We start from the raw sequence: 15,527 nt of genomic DNA on the forward strand, positions 1-15,527 counted from the left end.
TTCCCAAGTGGAATATGAGTTGCTGTTCCTGCAACCTTCGGGTGGCATCGTTGTGGCACTGCAGGAGGCCCAGGATGGACATGTCGTCTGAGGAATGGGAGGGGGAGTTGAAAAGGTTCGCGACTGGGAGGTGCAGTTGTTTATTGCGAACCGAGCGTAGGTGTTCTGCAAAGCGGTCCCCGAGCCTCCGCTTGGTTTCCCCGATGTAGAGGAGGCCACAACGGGTACAGCGGATGCAGTATACCACATTGGCAGATGTGCAGGTGAACATCTGCTTGATGTGGAAAGTCTTCTTGGGGCCTGGGATGGGGGTGAGGGAGGAGGTATGGGGGCAGGTGTAGCACTTCCTGTGGTTGCAGGGAAAAGTGCCGGGTGTGGTGGGGCTGGAGGGCAGTGTGGAGCAGACAAGGGAGTCACGGAGAGAGTGGTCCCTCCAGAAAGCAGATAAGGGTGGGGAGGGAAAGATGTCTTTGGTGGTGGGGTTGGATTGCAAATGGCGGAAGTGTTGGAGGATGATGCGTTGGATCCGGAGGTTGGTGGGGTGGTACGTGAGGACGAGGGGGATTCTTTTTTGGTTCTTATTGTGTGGACGGGGTGTGAGGGATGAGTTGCGGGAGATGTAGGAGACACAGTTGAGGGCGTTCTCGACCACTGAAGGGGGGATGTTGCGGTCCTTGAAAAACGAGGACATCTGAGATGTACGGGAGTGGAATGCCTCATCCTGGGAGCAGATGCGGTGGGGGCGAAGGTGTTGGGAATAGGGGATGGCATTTTTGCAGGAAGGTGGGTGGGAGGAGGTGTATTCTAGGTAGCTGTGGGAGTCGGTGGGCTTGAAATGGATATTGGTTTCTAGGTGGTTGCCCGAGATGGAAACAGAGAGGTCCAGGAAGGGGAGAGAGGTATTAGAACATAGAACATCGAACACAGAACATTACAGCGCAGTACAGGCCCTTCGGCCCTCGATGTTGCGCCGACCTGTGAAACCAACCTGAAGCCCATCTAACCTAAACTATTCCATTATCATCCATATGTTTATCCAATGACCATTTAAATGCCCTTAAAGTGGGCGAGTCTACTATTTTTGCAGGCAGGGCGTTCCACGCCCTTACAATCTCTGAGTAAAGAACCTACCTCTGACATCTGTCCTATATCTATCACCCCTCAATTTAAAGCTATGTCCCCTTGTGCTAGCCATCACCATCCGAGGGAAAAGGCTCCCACTGTCCACCCTATCTAATTCTCTGATCATCTTGTATGTCTCTATCAAGTCACCTCTTAACCTTCTTCTCTCTAACGAAAACAGCCTCAAGTCCCTCAGCCTTTCCTCATAAGACCTTCCCTCCATACCAGGCAACATCCTGGTAAATCTCCTCTGCACCCTTTCCAATGCTTCCACATCCTTCCTATAATGCGGTGACCAGAACTGTACGCAATACTCCAAGTGCGGCCGCACCAGAGTTTTGTACAGCTGCAACATGACCTCATGGCTCCGAAACTCAATCCCTCTACCAATAAAACCTAACATACTGTACGCCTTCTTAACAACGCTATCAACCTGGGTGGCAACTTTCAGTGATCTCTGCACATGGACACCAAGATCTTTCTGCTCATCCACACTACCAAGAATCTTACCATTAGCCCAGTACTCTGTATTCCTGTTACTCCTTCCAAAGTGAATCACCTCACACTTTTCCGCATTAAACTCCATTTGCCACCTCTCAGCCCAGCTCTGCAGCTTATCTATGTCCCTCTGTAACCGACAACATCCTTCTGCACTATCCACAACTCCACCGACTTTGGTGTCATCTGCAAATTTACTAACCCATCCTTCTACGCCCTCATCCAGGTCATTTATAAAAATGACAAACAGCAGTGGCCCCAAAACAGATCCTTGAGGTACACCACTAGTAACTGAACTCCAGGATGAACATTTCCCATCAACCACCACCCTCTGTCTTCTTACAGCTAGCCAATTTCTGATCCAAACCGCTAAATCACCCTCAATCCCATGCCTCCGTATTTTCTGCAATAGCCTACCATGGGGAACCTTATCAAACGCTTTACTGAAATCCAAATACACCACATCAACGGCTTTACCCTCATCCACCTGTTTGGTCACCTTCTCGAAGAACTCAATAAGGTTTGTGAGGCACGACCTACCCTTCACAAAACCGTGTTGACTATCCCTAATCAAATTATTCCTTTCTAGATGATTATAAATCCTATCTTTTATAATCCTTTCCAACACTTTACCCACAACCGAAGTAAGGCTCACTGGTCTATAATTACCAGGGTTGTCTCTACTCCCCTTCTTGAACAAGGGGACAACATTTGCTACTCTCCAGTCTTCTGGCACTATTCCTGTAGACAATGATGACATAAAGATCAAAGCCAAAGGCTCTGCAATCTCCTCTCTAGCTTCCCAGAGAATCCTAGAATAAATCCCATCCGGCCCAGGGGACTTATCTATTTTCACACCTTCCAGAATTGCTAACACCTCCTCCTTATGAACCTCAATCCCGTCTAGTCTAATAGACTGTATCTCAGTATTCTCCTCGACTACATTGTCATTTTCCTGAATACTGACGAAAAATATTCATTTAGCACCTCTCCTATCTCTTCAGACTCCACGCACAACTTCCCACCACTGTCCTTGACCGGCCCCAATCTTACTCTAGTCATTCTTTTATTCCTGACATACCTATGGAAAGCTTTAGGGTTTTCCTTGATCCTACCTGCTAAAGACTTCTCATGTCCCCTCCTGGCTCTTCTTAGCTTTCTCTTTAGGTCCTTCCTGGCTAACTTGTAACTCTCAAGCGCCCTCACTGAGCCTTCACGCCTCATCTCTACATAAGCCTCCTTCTTCCTCTTGACAAGAAATTCAACTTCTTTACTAAACCACGGTTCCCTCGCTCGACCACTTCCTCCCTGCCTGACAGGTACATACTTCTCAAGGACACGCAGTAGCTGTTCCTTGAACAAGCTCCACATTTCAATTGTGCTCAGCCCCTGCAGTTTCCTTCTCCATCCTATGCATGCTAAATCTTGCCTCATCGCCTCATAGTTGCCTTTCCCCCAGCTATAACTCTTGCCTGCTTTATATACCGATCCCTTTCCATCACTAAAGTAAACGTAACCGAATTGTGGTCACTATCACCAAAGTGCTCTCCTACCTCCAAATCTAACACCTGGCCTGGTTCATTACCCAGTACCAAATCCAATGTGGCCTCGCCTCTTGTTGGCCTATCTACATACTGTGTCAGGAAACCCTCCTGCACACATTGGACAAAAACTGACCCATCTGAAGTACTCGAACTATAGCGTTTCCAGTCAATATTTGGAAAGTTAAAGTCCCCCATAACAACTACCCTGTTACTTTCGCTGCTATCCAGAATCATCTTTGCAATCTTTTCCTCTACATCTCTGGAACTTTTCGGAGGCCTATAGAAAACTCCCAACAGGGTGACCTCTCCTTTCCTGGTTCTAACCTCAGCCCATACTACCTCAGTAGACGAGTTGTCATCAAACATCCTTTCTGCCACCGTAATACTGTCCTTGACTAACAATGCCACACCTCCCCCTCTTTTACCACCTTCCCTGATCTTACTGAAACATCTAAACCCCAGAACCTGCAACAACCATTCCTGTCCCTGCTCTATCCATGTCTCCGAAATGGCCACAACATCGAAGAGATGGTCCAGGTGAACTTAAGGTTGGGGTGGAAGGTGTTGGTGAAGTGAATGAACTGTTCGAGCTCCTCATGGGAGCACGAGGCGGCGCCGATACAGTCATCAATGTAACGGAGGAAGAGGTGGGGTTTAGGGCCAGTGTAGGTACGGAAGAGGGATTGTTCCACGTAACCTACAAAGAGGCAGGCGTAGCTTGGGCCTATGCGGGTACCCATGGCCACCCCCTTTGTCTGTAGGAAGTGGGAGGAATTGAAAGAGAAGTTGTTGAGGGTGAGGACAGGTTCAGCTAAGCGGATGAGGGTGTCAGTGGAGGGGGACTGGTCGGGCCTGCGGGACAGGAAGAAGCGGAGGGCCTTTAGGCCATCTGTATGGGGAATGCAGGTGTAGAGGGACTGGACGTCCATGGTAAAGCATCCAGCTCTGCACCTTGTTTTCTCTTTCACACATTGTTTTAGGGAAATCGCATGAACGCATCAGGAAAAACAGCTTCACTGCTTCGTCAGGGACTCAGAGATTTGTCGAGATCTACAGCACAGATAAAGGCCCACCAGTCAAAAACAGCTTCCTCATGAGTTTAATCCCATTTGCCAGCGCTTGGCTCATAGCCTTTATTACTTGGCATTGCAAGTGCACATCTAAATACTTCCTCAATGTGATGAGGGTTTGTACCTCTCCCATCCTGACAGGCAGTGAGTTCCAAGTTCCCCACCACCCTCTAGGGTGAAAACGATTTTTATCACATCACCTCTAAACCTCCTGTCCCTTCCCTTAAATCTATACCCCCCCAAACCCCATGCCCCACCACCCCTGGTCTTTGATGTCACCACCAAGTGGAAAGCTTTCTTCTTGTGCAGCCTGTTTATGCCCCTCATCATTGTATCCATCTCAATCATGTCCTCTTGTCAATCTCCTCTCTCCTAAGGAAAACAACCCCAGTCTGTCCAATCTCTCTATATCGCTGAAACTCTCCAGCCCAGGCAACATCCTGGTAAATCTCCCTCTACACCCTCTCCAGTGCTATCACATTCCCTCCGATAATGTGGATTGCAGAACCTGCACACAGTACTCCAGCTGTGGCAGAGCCAACATTTTATGCCATTCCAGCATTAGCTCCCTGCTCTTAAACTGTGTCCCACGTGCCTTCTGAACCACTTTATCGACGTATCCTGACACCTTGTGAGACCAGTATACATGCAAACGAAGGTCCCTCTGATCCTCAGTGCTTCCCAGGGTCTTACCGATCATCATGTATTCCCTTGCTTTATGGCCCGAACCTTAACCCTAACCCTAACCCTTGTCTCCTGCCCAACTGCATCACATCCTATTTATCTGGATCAAATTCTATTTGTCACTGACTGGCCCGTCTATATCCTCCTGTAGTCTAAGGTTGTCTTCCTCACTGTTTACCACCCAACCAATTTTTGTATTATCCATGATCCAACTGATCAAACCTCCTACATTCAAGTTTAAATCGTTCCTATAAACCACAAACAGCAAGGGCCCAGCTGTGGATCCCCACTGGACACAGCCCTCCAGTCACAAAAAGACCCCTTGACCATCACCCTCTGCTTCCTGCCACTCAGTCCATTCTGGATGCCGTGAGCAAAATTTCCTGGCATCTTGTGCGCTCTTAGTTTTGCTGTCAGGACCTCATCAAAAGCCTGGCTGAAGTCCATGTTGCCCATGTTGAAAGTAGTGCCCTCATAGACATCCCTGGCCAGCTCTTTGAAAAATTCAATCAATCAAATTGGTCAGACATGACCTCCCCTTCACAAAACCATGCTGGCTGTTCTTGATTAATCCCTGTTTCTCCAAATGCAGATTAATTCTGTCCCTCCGAATTGCTTCCAGCAGTTACCTCACCACTGAGGTTCAACTGACTGGCCTGTTGTTTCCTGGTTTATCCTTTGCTACCTTCTTGAATATGGCTCCCACGTTGGCAGTCCTCAAATCCTCAGCCATTTCTCATGTGGCCAGAGAGCAATTGAAAATGTTTACACGCAACCCTTCTTTTTCCTTCCTTGTCTCTCTCAAGAGCCTGGGATACATTTCATCTGGCCCTGTTGGTTCAATTACTTTTAAGCTTGCCTGATGACTTCTCTCTGCCCGTGCTTGCTTTTTCAATGATTCCACAGTCTTTCTCCCTGATTTCTATATCCATACTGCTCGGGCTCATCAAAGCCAAGGCTGCTTATCGTGAGTCAGGCACTTCCACCCACTTTGGCCTTGGCTCATTTGACCTGTAAATCAGAAGGTTGTGGGTTCAAGTCCTGCTCTGTACACTTAGGCTGACACTGCAGTGCATCCCAAAGAAGTGCTGACCTGCTGGAGGATCCCGCCCCCCACCCCCCTCACTTGGATAAAAATGATCCCATGCCATTACATCCTAGAACATTTGGGGGATTCTTCCCAGTGCCCCTGGTTAATATTTATCCTTTAAACGGAAGCACTTAATATGGCATCAATATCACATTGCTGTTTCTGGGAGCTTTTTGTGAAGAAACTGGCTGCTAACATTTCCTACTTTACAATAGTGACCACGCAAATATGAATTGGCTGGAAAGTAGTTTGGAACACACTAAGTAAGCAGTGACAGGCTCGAAAGAAATGCAGGCATGCCCTTTCTCCCCTTGATAAGTGTGTGGCCTGGATGGTTTTACTCAGCAACGATAAAAATCCGTTGGGAGGTTGCTCATAATCCCAAATCCCATTTTAAAATTCTTCTCTCCTGTCGGTTGAAGAAGAATGCTCTGAACAGGGGGTAGCAGCAATCGTAATAACTCTCTGCCTGGAGACATGCCTATGGGATCTGGTTGTCATGAGGAACGTAAGCCAAACTGAAGCCCTGTTGAAAATCAAGAGTCTACCTTCACGACTTGGAAGAGAAAAGGGACACAGAAGGAGTGAGGAAGAAAGCCAATTGCTGCCTGTGAAGACCAGGGTGAACTGTATCTGTGCAGAATGCTTGGAAGAGTTGCTTATCTGCTCAAAAGAATGAGGGCAAGGCTGGTGGAATTTCTGGACATTTAAAGGCCGAGGTGGGCCTTCTAGTGAAATTCAATTCTGGAATATTCAGATCATCTTATCAGGACAGTAGAAACTTTGACCAGGCACAGCAGGGATATGTGATCCAGCTGGAAGCTAAGACTGAATTCTGACTCAATTGTGTATTGCTCCAAATCTTTCGGAAGTGTGGAACTTGTAATAAGATTCCTGAATGTGTGACCCTTTTCTATAGTTTGGTGAATCAGATGCCTTTTCAGTAATGTTCATCAATGTTGATTTTAGTTTGTTCGTTACAGTAAAGGCTTGGAATGTGAAAAGTTGACTTTTTGTTATTTCCATTGGTTGCCGAGCAACACATCTCTTCCTAAAAGTTGTCAGTCTCCATAGGGATTGTAACAGAAGGAAGCAGCTGCCTCCTTCATTCAGGCAAACACAATAATGTTAGGATAATTGCACACTGCAATATTGCGAGAGAAAAGTCAGAGAGGTTGTTCCTTTCTCTAGTATGGCCTCAGTAGACACAAAGAAAGTGCTGACACTGCTGCAGAAGAAGCAAAAGGGATGAAATGGTAATCCTATCTCACTAATTTCCCAGAACAGTGAGGTACTGTTTCCCCATTATCCAGAAATTATACATAAATCGACATCAAGAAATGACAAAGTTGATCCTGTGATTCAGGTGGATAATATATTTTCATTTCAGAATTTGGATTTTTAAAATAGAGGCAGATGGATTTTGGTTTCAGGTCTGTAAAGATAACTTTTCTTTGGTTCAGAGGTCACAAATTCATTTGGAATAGTCATCTAAAGACATCATTTCCAAGAAACATCTGACACAATTCAGCACCTTGCAGGACACCAGAGGTGTTAATTATTAATATTTAGAGTGCTAAGTTTGACAGAAAAAAACAACAACAGATCACAGGCCACTAGTTTGACTTGAGTGTAGGAGAATCAAGTTTTCAGTTCATTAGAAAGATTTGAGACCTCACAAAACCTGTGTGGGTTTGTGTTGAAGTTTTCAGGTTGTCAGAACTGAAACAGATCAGCAGAACAGGGAAAAAGCTGTAAAACTATCTCAGCAGCAGTGAAGTGGGAAGAGTCTTCAATGAAAGAAATTAATGAGTTGAGAACAGAGTGATATTTTTCTGGGTTTGAGTATCTGTCAAGGATAATGCTAGGAAAAGGGTTAAAATTTTGTTTTGCTGCTTTGGTTTAGATCTTTCCAAATTGATATACATATAGCTTTTTTAATGACTCGTGGAGCAAACCTGCTTTCTTGTGTTAAAGAACATGTGAATAAGTTTGGTGATGAACAACTACAATTACCAAATGCAAGAATCAGACTGATGATCTGTCTCACCAGGGTGCACTCTGAAATCTGACTTGTCCACTATTTGCTTCAGCTGGGACCAAAACAATCCAAGAGAATTCTTCAATGTTGCATAGGTTCAAAAGGGGACAAATTGTTGTTTGGGAGAGTTGGGAGGGAGGGGGATTTAATATGGAAGTTGTGGCCAAGGTTAAGGTCAATGAACAGATTGATTTTGGGTCAAATAGTATTTTCTTATAAACATTGTGCCACTGATAGATAAGATGAGGAAGAGAAAAATGCCACGATTTTACTTCTCCACAGACAGTAAATCCCGACAGGTTATATTGCTTTTACTCACACAGTGGACTGTTGTGATGGTGACGAAGCTGGAGATGAAGCTCAGACCCTCATTCATACTGACCTGCAGGAAGACCGCTCTGTAAAAAGACAAACACATTTTTACATTAAACTCTCAGTCTGAACCGAGAGAGAAACAAATTCCTGAGGAAATGAAAGTGTTCTTGGAATTATTCAGATCACTTCAAAAGTTCGCACAGTTTGTGATGTGCAATCAATTGCTGCGTTTATTACAGATAAAGTGGGGACATAAAGAATTGAAACTAGATGTAAAACAGTCCTGAATTCCTTTGCATGCCTGAAAGGATAATAACGATTCAGAGAGAGCTTCAGATTGTGACAGTGAATCATGACACTGCTATCTCCTGACACATTGAAGAGCTGAACTACTGCATCCACCTTTCGGTGAAACACCACAGGGTCATCCCACAGGATCATAATCTGGCTTTGAGCTGAGCACAAACCAAGAGAGTCGTCATTTTCCTATGTTTTCCTTTGAGTACAACAAGTTGTGATGGGAGTGCTGACTCAAATGAATGTGGCAGAGCACTCTGTTCTATTATTGGGATCTTCTCAGCACAATCTGTGGGAGCAAAGCCCACACGCGCACACACACACACACAGTAACATACACACACACTAACATATACAGACACACACACACTAACACGTGTGCGTGCGCACACACACACTAACATACACAGTAACACACACACTAACATATACAGACACATACACACAGAGACACACACACACTAACACGTACATACACACACACACACACACACACACCACCAGTCAAGCAACAAGGAGTGGCTCCAGGACAGCTCTGTGAAAACAGCAATTTCCCTGGTCACCCTCTACCCTTCCTCTCGAATGCTCCCGCTACAAATTCTTTCCTGTCTTTTTTTCTCCTCACCCCTGTTTGGAGAGGTGAACAATAACTCTGCAACGCCAAACCATGCTAAAGGTTAGATTCTCACTCGTTGTTCACAGACAGGCTTTTTCCCAAATTACCGAGTAGCCAATCATCGGATAGAAGCACCACACAGGTGCCAGACAATGATCATCTCCAAAAAGAGAGAATCTAACCATCGCCCCATGGCATCCAGTGCCATTCCCATCACTGGATCTTTCACATCATCCTCGCGGTTCCCACTGACTCCAGGTTTTCGACTCCCCACTCATCGGGAGCACCCTTCCTGCATTTACCCTGTCTAGTCCTGTTAGAATTTTACAGGTTTCTCTGATATCCCCACTCATTCTTCTAAACTCCAGTGAACATCGTCCTAAGCGATCCAGTCTCTCTTCATACACCAATCCTACCATGCCAGGAATCAATCTGCATTCCATCCAGGCTGGGAACTTCCTCAGGTCAAGAGACCAAGACTGTACACAGTACTCGATGTGTGGTCTGTACCAAGGTCCCTCTAGATGCTTCAGCATTCTGACTTTGCGCATTTCTTCCCTGTCTCCTTCTGACTTCTCCAAATGGGCTCAGGGAGGTGAAGTGAGTCAAGCAGGATCCCACTGTGTCTGAGAATGGAGATATATCTTGCAGCCACAATTAGATTAGGAGACACAAGACAAGCCCCAGATAACTCAATTTTTGCCAGCTGACTTCTCAAACGCAGCTTCTCTGGCAATATTCACCTCTGCAAACAAGCCAGTTGCAATTCACCATTGACAATGAAAAGGGTTATTTGCCTGGGAAACATGCTAAACTCATCCCGTTGATATGCAGCACACCTGGACAGGCATTTTCCAATGCAAATCACAGGAGTAGGATCTTTTCCTTACCTTCTCCCTCACTCAGGACAGAATTGTCTTCACTTACAAAGAACAAGAGGTTGTACAGGAGTGAGTTATGGACTGGAATCTAATTGGGGGGTTTGGGATGGTTTATGTACAGAATAACAGATAGTGGGGGAGAGCATGTTACAGACTGGAATGTAATCATGAGGTTCAGATGGTTTATACATAGAATAACAGATACCTGGGAGTGAGCTACAGACTGGACTCTAAACAAGGGGTTGAGATTGGTTTACAAATAGAATAACTTATAGATGGGAGTGAGTGACAGACTGGAATATAATCGAGGGGTTCAGATTGTTCATTTATAAAATAACAGATAGCACGAAGTGAGTTACAGATTAGAAACTAATCAAGGGTTTCAGATGGTTTATGTGCAGAATAACAGATTCTTGGGAGTGACTTTCAGACTGGAATCTAATTGAGGAGATTGGGGTGATTTATATACAGAATAACAGATCCCTGGGAATGAGTTACAGACTAAAATCTAATCGAGGGATTCAGGTTGGTTTATATATAGAATAACAGATATCTGAGAGTGAATTACAGACTGGAATGTAATTGATGGGATCAGGGTAGTTTCTGTATAGAATTATGGCTACCTGGGAGTCAGTCAGAGACTGGAGTGTAACCCAGGAGTTTTGATATAGTAACTGAATCCATGGTCGTCAACTTTCCAGTGAAATTCCTAAGTGGTAAGGTCTGTGCAATTGGAACAGACAGTTTAGAATTGATGGAATGTTTTGAACAAATTGAGGTCAAATGTTCTTGGCCGTCCCTTGAGCACGTATTGCAATTACAGATGAAGGCTGGTGGAACGGGCGAGAAATTAGACAGGAGCTTGTCATGGAGGGGTCGATACCTTGTGAACAGAAAGGGTCAGATTTCCTCGCCAGTGCTCCTCCTCCACCACCCTGTCCCAACCCAGCAGCATGCTGATTCTGCATGGTGTGGTCTGGTTAGCATCACAGAGCACCAGTGATCACAGTCCTGACACTCTCCCACATTTTCCAAGGTCTGCTAAGTTAATGGGACCAACTGGCGGCAATGTGGCCAGCTCTCAACTGCCCCCGGGGCAATCAGGGATGGGTAATAAACTGACAGTGACGCACCTATCGCATGAAGAAATGGTGAAGAGATTCACTTGGGGAATACTAACTTCCTTTGCAGATATCTGAGGAAATTTCCAGCCCCTTCCTCCTCAGGGCGAAGGACATCTGAGAGTGAAAGCCCTACACAAGAGGAGGCTTGGGGGGAGAAAATAAATTCTTGGATCAAGAAGATACGTTTTTTTTCTCCTAAGCTTCCCAGCGAGTGAACAGTCGTCTCAGTGGAGCTGTACAACTTTCCTCTTGCGAATGCCAGTTGTTCCATTTTAAGTTCAGAAAGGCAAAAAAAACCCCTGGCAGCCCATCACCAGTCGTGCCAGCTCTTTGGGTCATTATTGAAGCAGGTTGATCGATACAGAACACAAAAAAAAACCTTCTGTCACCAAACGGCAGATTATCACTTCCTCACTCACTCAGAAAACCATCCCTTCCACTTGAACTATGAATCCCCTCCACTGGAATCCAGCGCCCTCAGCTTGGAAGTTCGTACCTGGCTCCAGTTCAATGGAAATGATATGGAAATATGGGAAAGGTTAAATCTCTGCCAAGTCTGAACCTGGAAACACACACATTCACACTCACATTCGCACATATACATGTGCACACTCTCTCCCTCTCACACACACACAAATATATACATTTCTATACACACACACACTCACACATTTCCATATACACACACACACACACACACAAATATATACATGTACACACACATACACACAAACACACAGAGACACGCATGCATACACACACAGATACAGACACACACACAAATATATACATGTATACACACACACTCTCAAATTTCCATGTATACACTCACACACACATACAAATATATATGTACACACACACACAGACACTAACGTGTGCACACATGTGCACACACACACACACACACACACACACACATCTGCTGCTTAACCTCCTTCAAAGGGAACCTTGTAAGACAAAGACCCATCATAAAGTCACTCTCGCTCTCGGTTCACTTACTTTCCCAGGGAGGAAGGTTGGGGAGAGTTGGTGTAAGAGAATGGACTGGCAGCAGAATGGGAATGTAGCTGTGGAAGACGACACGAGGAGGCTGGGTGTTGGCGCAGGGTAGCCTGGGAGTGATTTTGACCCTTGCAGAGAACACTGAGGCAACGGGCGGATGTGGTCACAGAAAGGGAGAACTATGGGCGAGGGGCGTGATTGTATTTTACACAATATGCCCCAACCCCTCCACTGGCATTGGCACAACAGCAGGATCTAGGGGCTGGCGTGTAAAACAGGTCAGGGGCACCCATCCCACATTTCCCACCCAAACCTTTTACACACATACACCCCAATCCCTCCAGGACAATGGTCCGCTGAGCAATCTGGCACCAAACTCTGCCCACCTGCCTGCTAGACTTCAATCGCTCACTCGAGGTCTGCCCACTGACCAGGATAGCCATAATGGGGTTGGTGTGTGAGCCTTTTCACTACACGACCTCAAGTCAAAAGGAAAAGGAAGGGGCTGGCGCTGTCGTTCTGACCAAATTGGAGGCATGACTCCTGGTTCCCCCGCGCCCCCCAATCCCTTATCCACAGCTATCCGATGTTCCCAGGCACTCGGATCCCTCTGCTGCCTAAATGCCCAGGACTTCACTAGGTTGCCTGGCTGTAGATCTCCTGCCCGCAGTCCGAACACTGCCCAGTGCCCAGTCTGAAAATGTTCCTCCCACTTGCAACCACCTCAGGCCACCTGGAGGACGCAGGGGGAGCAAAAGGGGGTGACTGTTTCCGACTGAGGTCGCTTTGAGGTGGGGGTGGGGGGGAGAGTCAGTGACCCACCATCAACCCAAACCTGGTACTAGACAGCTGGCCCATCGCCCTCTCTCTCTGGGTGCAGCTTCGTGAGCAGCCCTTGGGGGATAATTGTCCATGGGGTTGGGGGTGGGAGGGGTGGTGGGTGTTGTTTCAGGGATATGTTGGGTTGGGGCAGGGGGGTTAGTCGTGCACCATGGCATGGAGAACAGAAAGCTCTTTGGAAGGACTTTGGGGCGAGTGTGGAGACGGGAGAGAAGCAGGACAGTCCTGATCAATGTGATTTGAGGCAGGCTCTTCTCTGTTCCCTCTCGGGAGCTGGTCGTTGCTGGCAACATTAGTGTTTGCTGCCTATTCCCCCCCCCAGTGTTTTTTTATTCATTCATGGGATGGCATTGCCGCTGGCTACGCAGCATTTCTTGCCCATCTTAATCGCCCAGAGGACAGTTGAGAGTCAGCCACATCGCTGTGGGTCTGGAGTCACATGTAGACCAGACCAGGTAAGGGTGGCAAACTTTCTTCCCTAAAAGATATTACTGGACCAGATAGGTTTTTTTTTAATGCCCTAACAATCATAATGGTTTCATGGGCATCATTAAGCTCTTAATTCCAGATTTTTTTATTAAGTCCAAATTCCACCATCTGGATTTGATCCCCAGAACATTACCTGGATCTCTGGATTAACAGTCCAGTGATAACACCACTTGGCCATCACCTCCTCTGTTTGCCCCTTTAATGGAGTGAAAGGGGCAGTCAAGAGTTAACTACTTGGGCCTGGAGTCACATGGATGGGCCAACAGATTCCCTCCTGTTGTGGACACTTTGAGGTTCCTTGTGGCAATCGAGAGAGGGTTCAAGGTCATGACAATTGACACCTGGCCTTCAAATCCAAACTTCCTTCACTGCCTTGGGACGCGAGATTTCTCTGCCTCCTGAATGAGACGTGTACGGTGGGGAAATTAGATCCAGAAGACATCATGGGGGAGCAGGCTTGACCCGCACTGCTAGGCCGTACACCAAGGAGATTGGAAGTGGCTGAAATATAATTAGTCCACCAATTCCGATCCTGTCACAACCTGCCACTGAACCACTTCCGATCCAACTATGCCCAGACATTCAACACAGAGGTGTCAGACCCCGTATCTACACCCTCCTGAAAGCTGCATTGGTTTTCCGTTGCATTGGAATGCCGGCAGAGTTTCTAATTAAGATATCGGAAGTCATTGGGAGGGCCAGCATTTCTTGCCTGTCACAAATGCCCCTGTGAGGGTTTCGGTGGGGGTGGTTTTAAGATGCCTCCTTGTCTACAATTAAGTGCCTCTTGGGCTGTTTCAGAGGGCAGCATATTGCAGAGAAGTCTGGAGTCAGATCCAAGTAAGTACGGCTGTTTTGTCTCAGACATCTCTTCGCCCCTGCCTCCCCCAAACCTCAATTCTCCAGCCAGGGGGAGCTAACCCCTGTGTCTACTCCACAAATCTGGCATCATCTATGGAGACAGAAACAGACAACATTTCAAGTGCAGTAGGACTCTTCTGCAGGACCTGAAGAAGGGTGGCTCAGTGGTTAGCACTTTTACCTCACACTGTCAGGGACCCAGGTTCAATTCCAGCTTCGGGTGACTGTGTGGAGTTTGCATGTTCTCTCTGTGTCTGTACGGGTTTCCTCTGGGTGCTCTGGTCTCCTCCCACAGTCCAAAGCCGTGCCAGTTAGGTGAATTGGCCATGCTAAATTGTCCCATAGCGTTCAGGGAAGCACAATCGAGGTTGGTTAGCCATGAGAAATTGTAGAGGGAGGTAGGTCTGGGTGGGATGTTCTTTGGAGGGTCAGTGTGGTCTTGAATGGCCTACTTCCACACTGTAGGGATTTTATGGAGTCATTCCAGACTCTGTTTCTCCCTGGCAGATCTGCAACCTTTTGCCCCCAGGGTCTACCTTCTATCTTCTGAAACATGTGTATTTCAATGAGATTGCCTCTCATCCTTCTAAACTGCAGAGAATACTGACCTGATTCATTCAGATAGTCCTCACAGCAAACCCCACTCTGTCAGGCAACTGATTGAGGGAACCCTTGTTGACTGACTTCTCATGGAAATCTATCTGCTTTTGGAGGGAGTCACGGGAGGGGAGGTTACTAACATAGTGCTAATGTCCGAAGCATCAGATTCACAGTCTGGGGAAATTGCACCGTACTAGATGGTGAAATTTGAATTCAACAATCACAAACAAAATCTAGAATTAACAAAAGAACTTACTGGTGACCAGATAACTGATTGTTGTCAAAATGCTCACTTCCTTATTCTGCTGTCCTTCCCTTATCTGGCCTACATGTAACTCCAGACGTGGTTGTCTCTTAATTACCCTGTTCCAGGGCTGTTAGGGACACGCAATAAATGCTGACCTGGGCAGACACCCCACGAACCAAACAAAGAAATAAATATGATTGTGG

General features: G+C 46.5%; 1 protein-coding gene across 1 annotated transcript in view; it reads right to left on the reverse strand.

Moving 5' to 3' along the window:
- LOC109922031 (anthrax toxin receptor 1-like) overlaps nucleotides 1–15,527 on the reverse strand; it is a 136,739-nt gene that overhangs the window by 79,578 nt on the left and 41,634 nt on the right. The window contains exon 13 of the mRNA XM_048618511.1: nucleotides 8,369–8,447. Coding sequence (XP_048474468.1) covers nucleotides 8,369–8,447 — 79 coding nt within the window. The remainder of the gene's footprint in view (nucleotides 1–8,368; nucleotides 8,448–15,527) is intronic.

The sequence above is a fragment of the Rhincodon typus genome, chromosome 40 (genome assembly GCF_021869965.1).
Source record: "Rhincodon typus isolate 14 chromosome 40, sRhiTyp1.1, whole genome shotgun sequence".
Taxonomy (NCBI): domain Eukaryota; kingdom Metazoa; phylum Chordata; class Chondrichthyes; order Orectolobiformes; family Rhincodontidae; genus Rhincodon; species Rhincodon typus.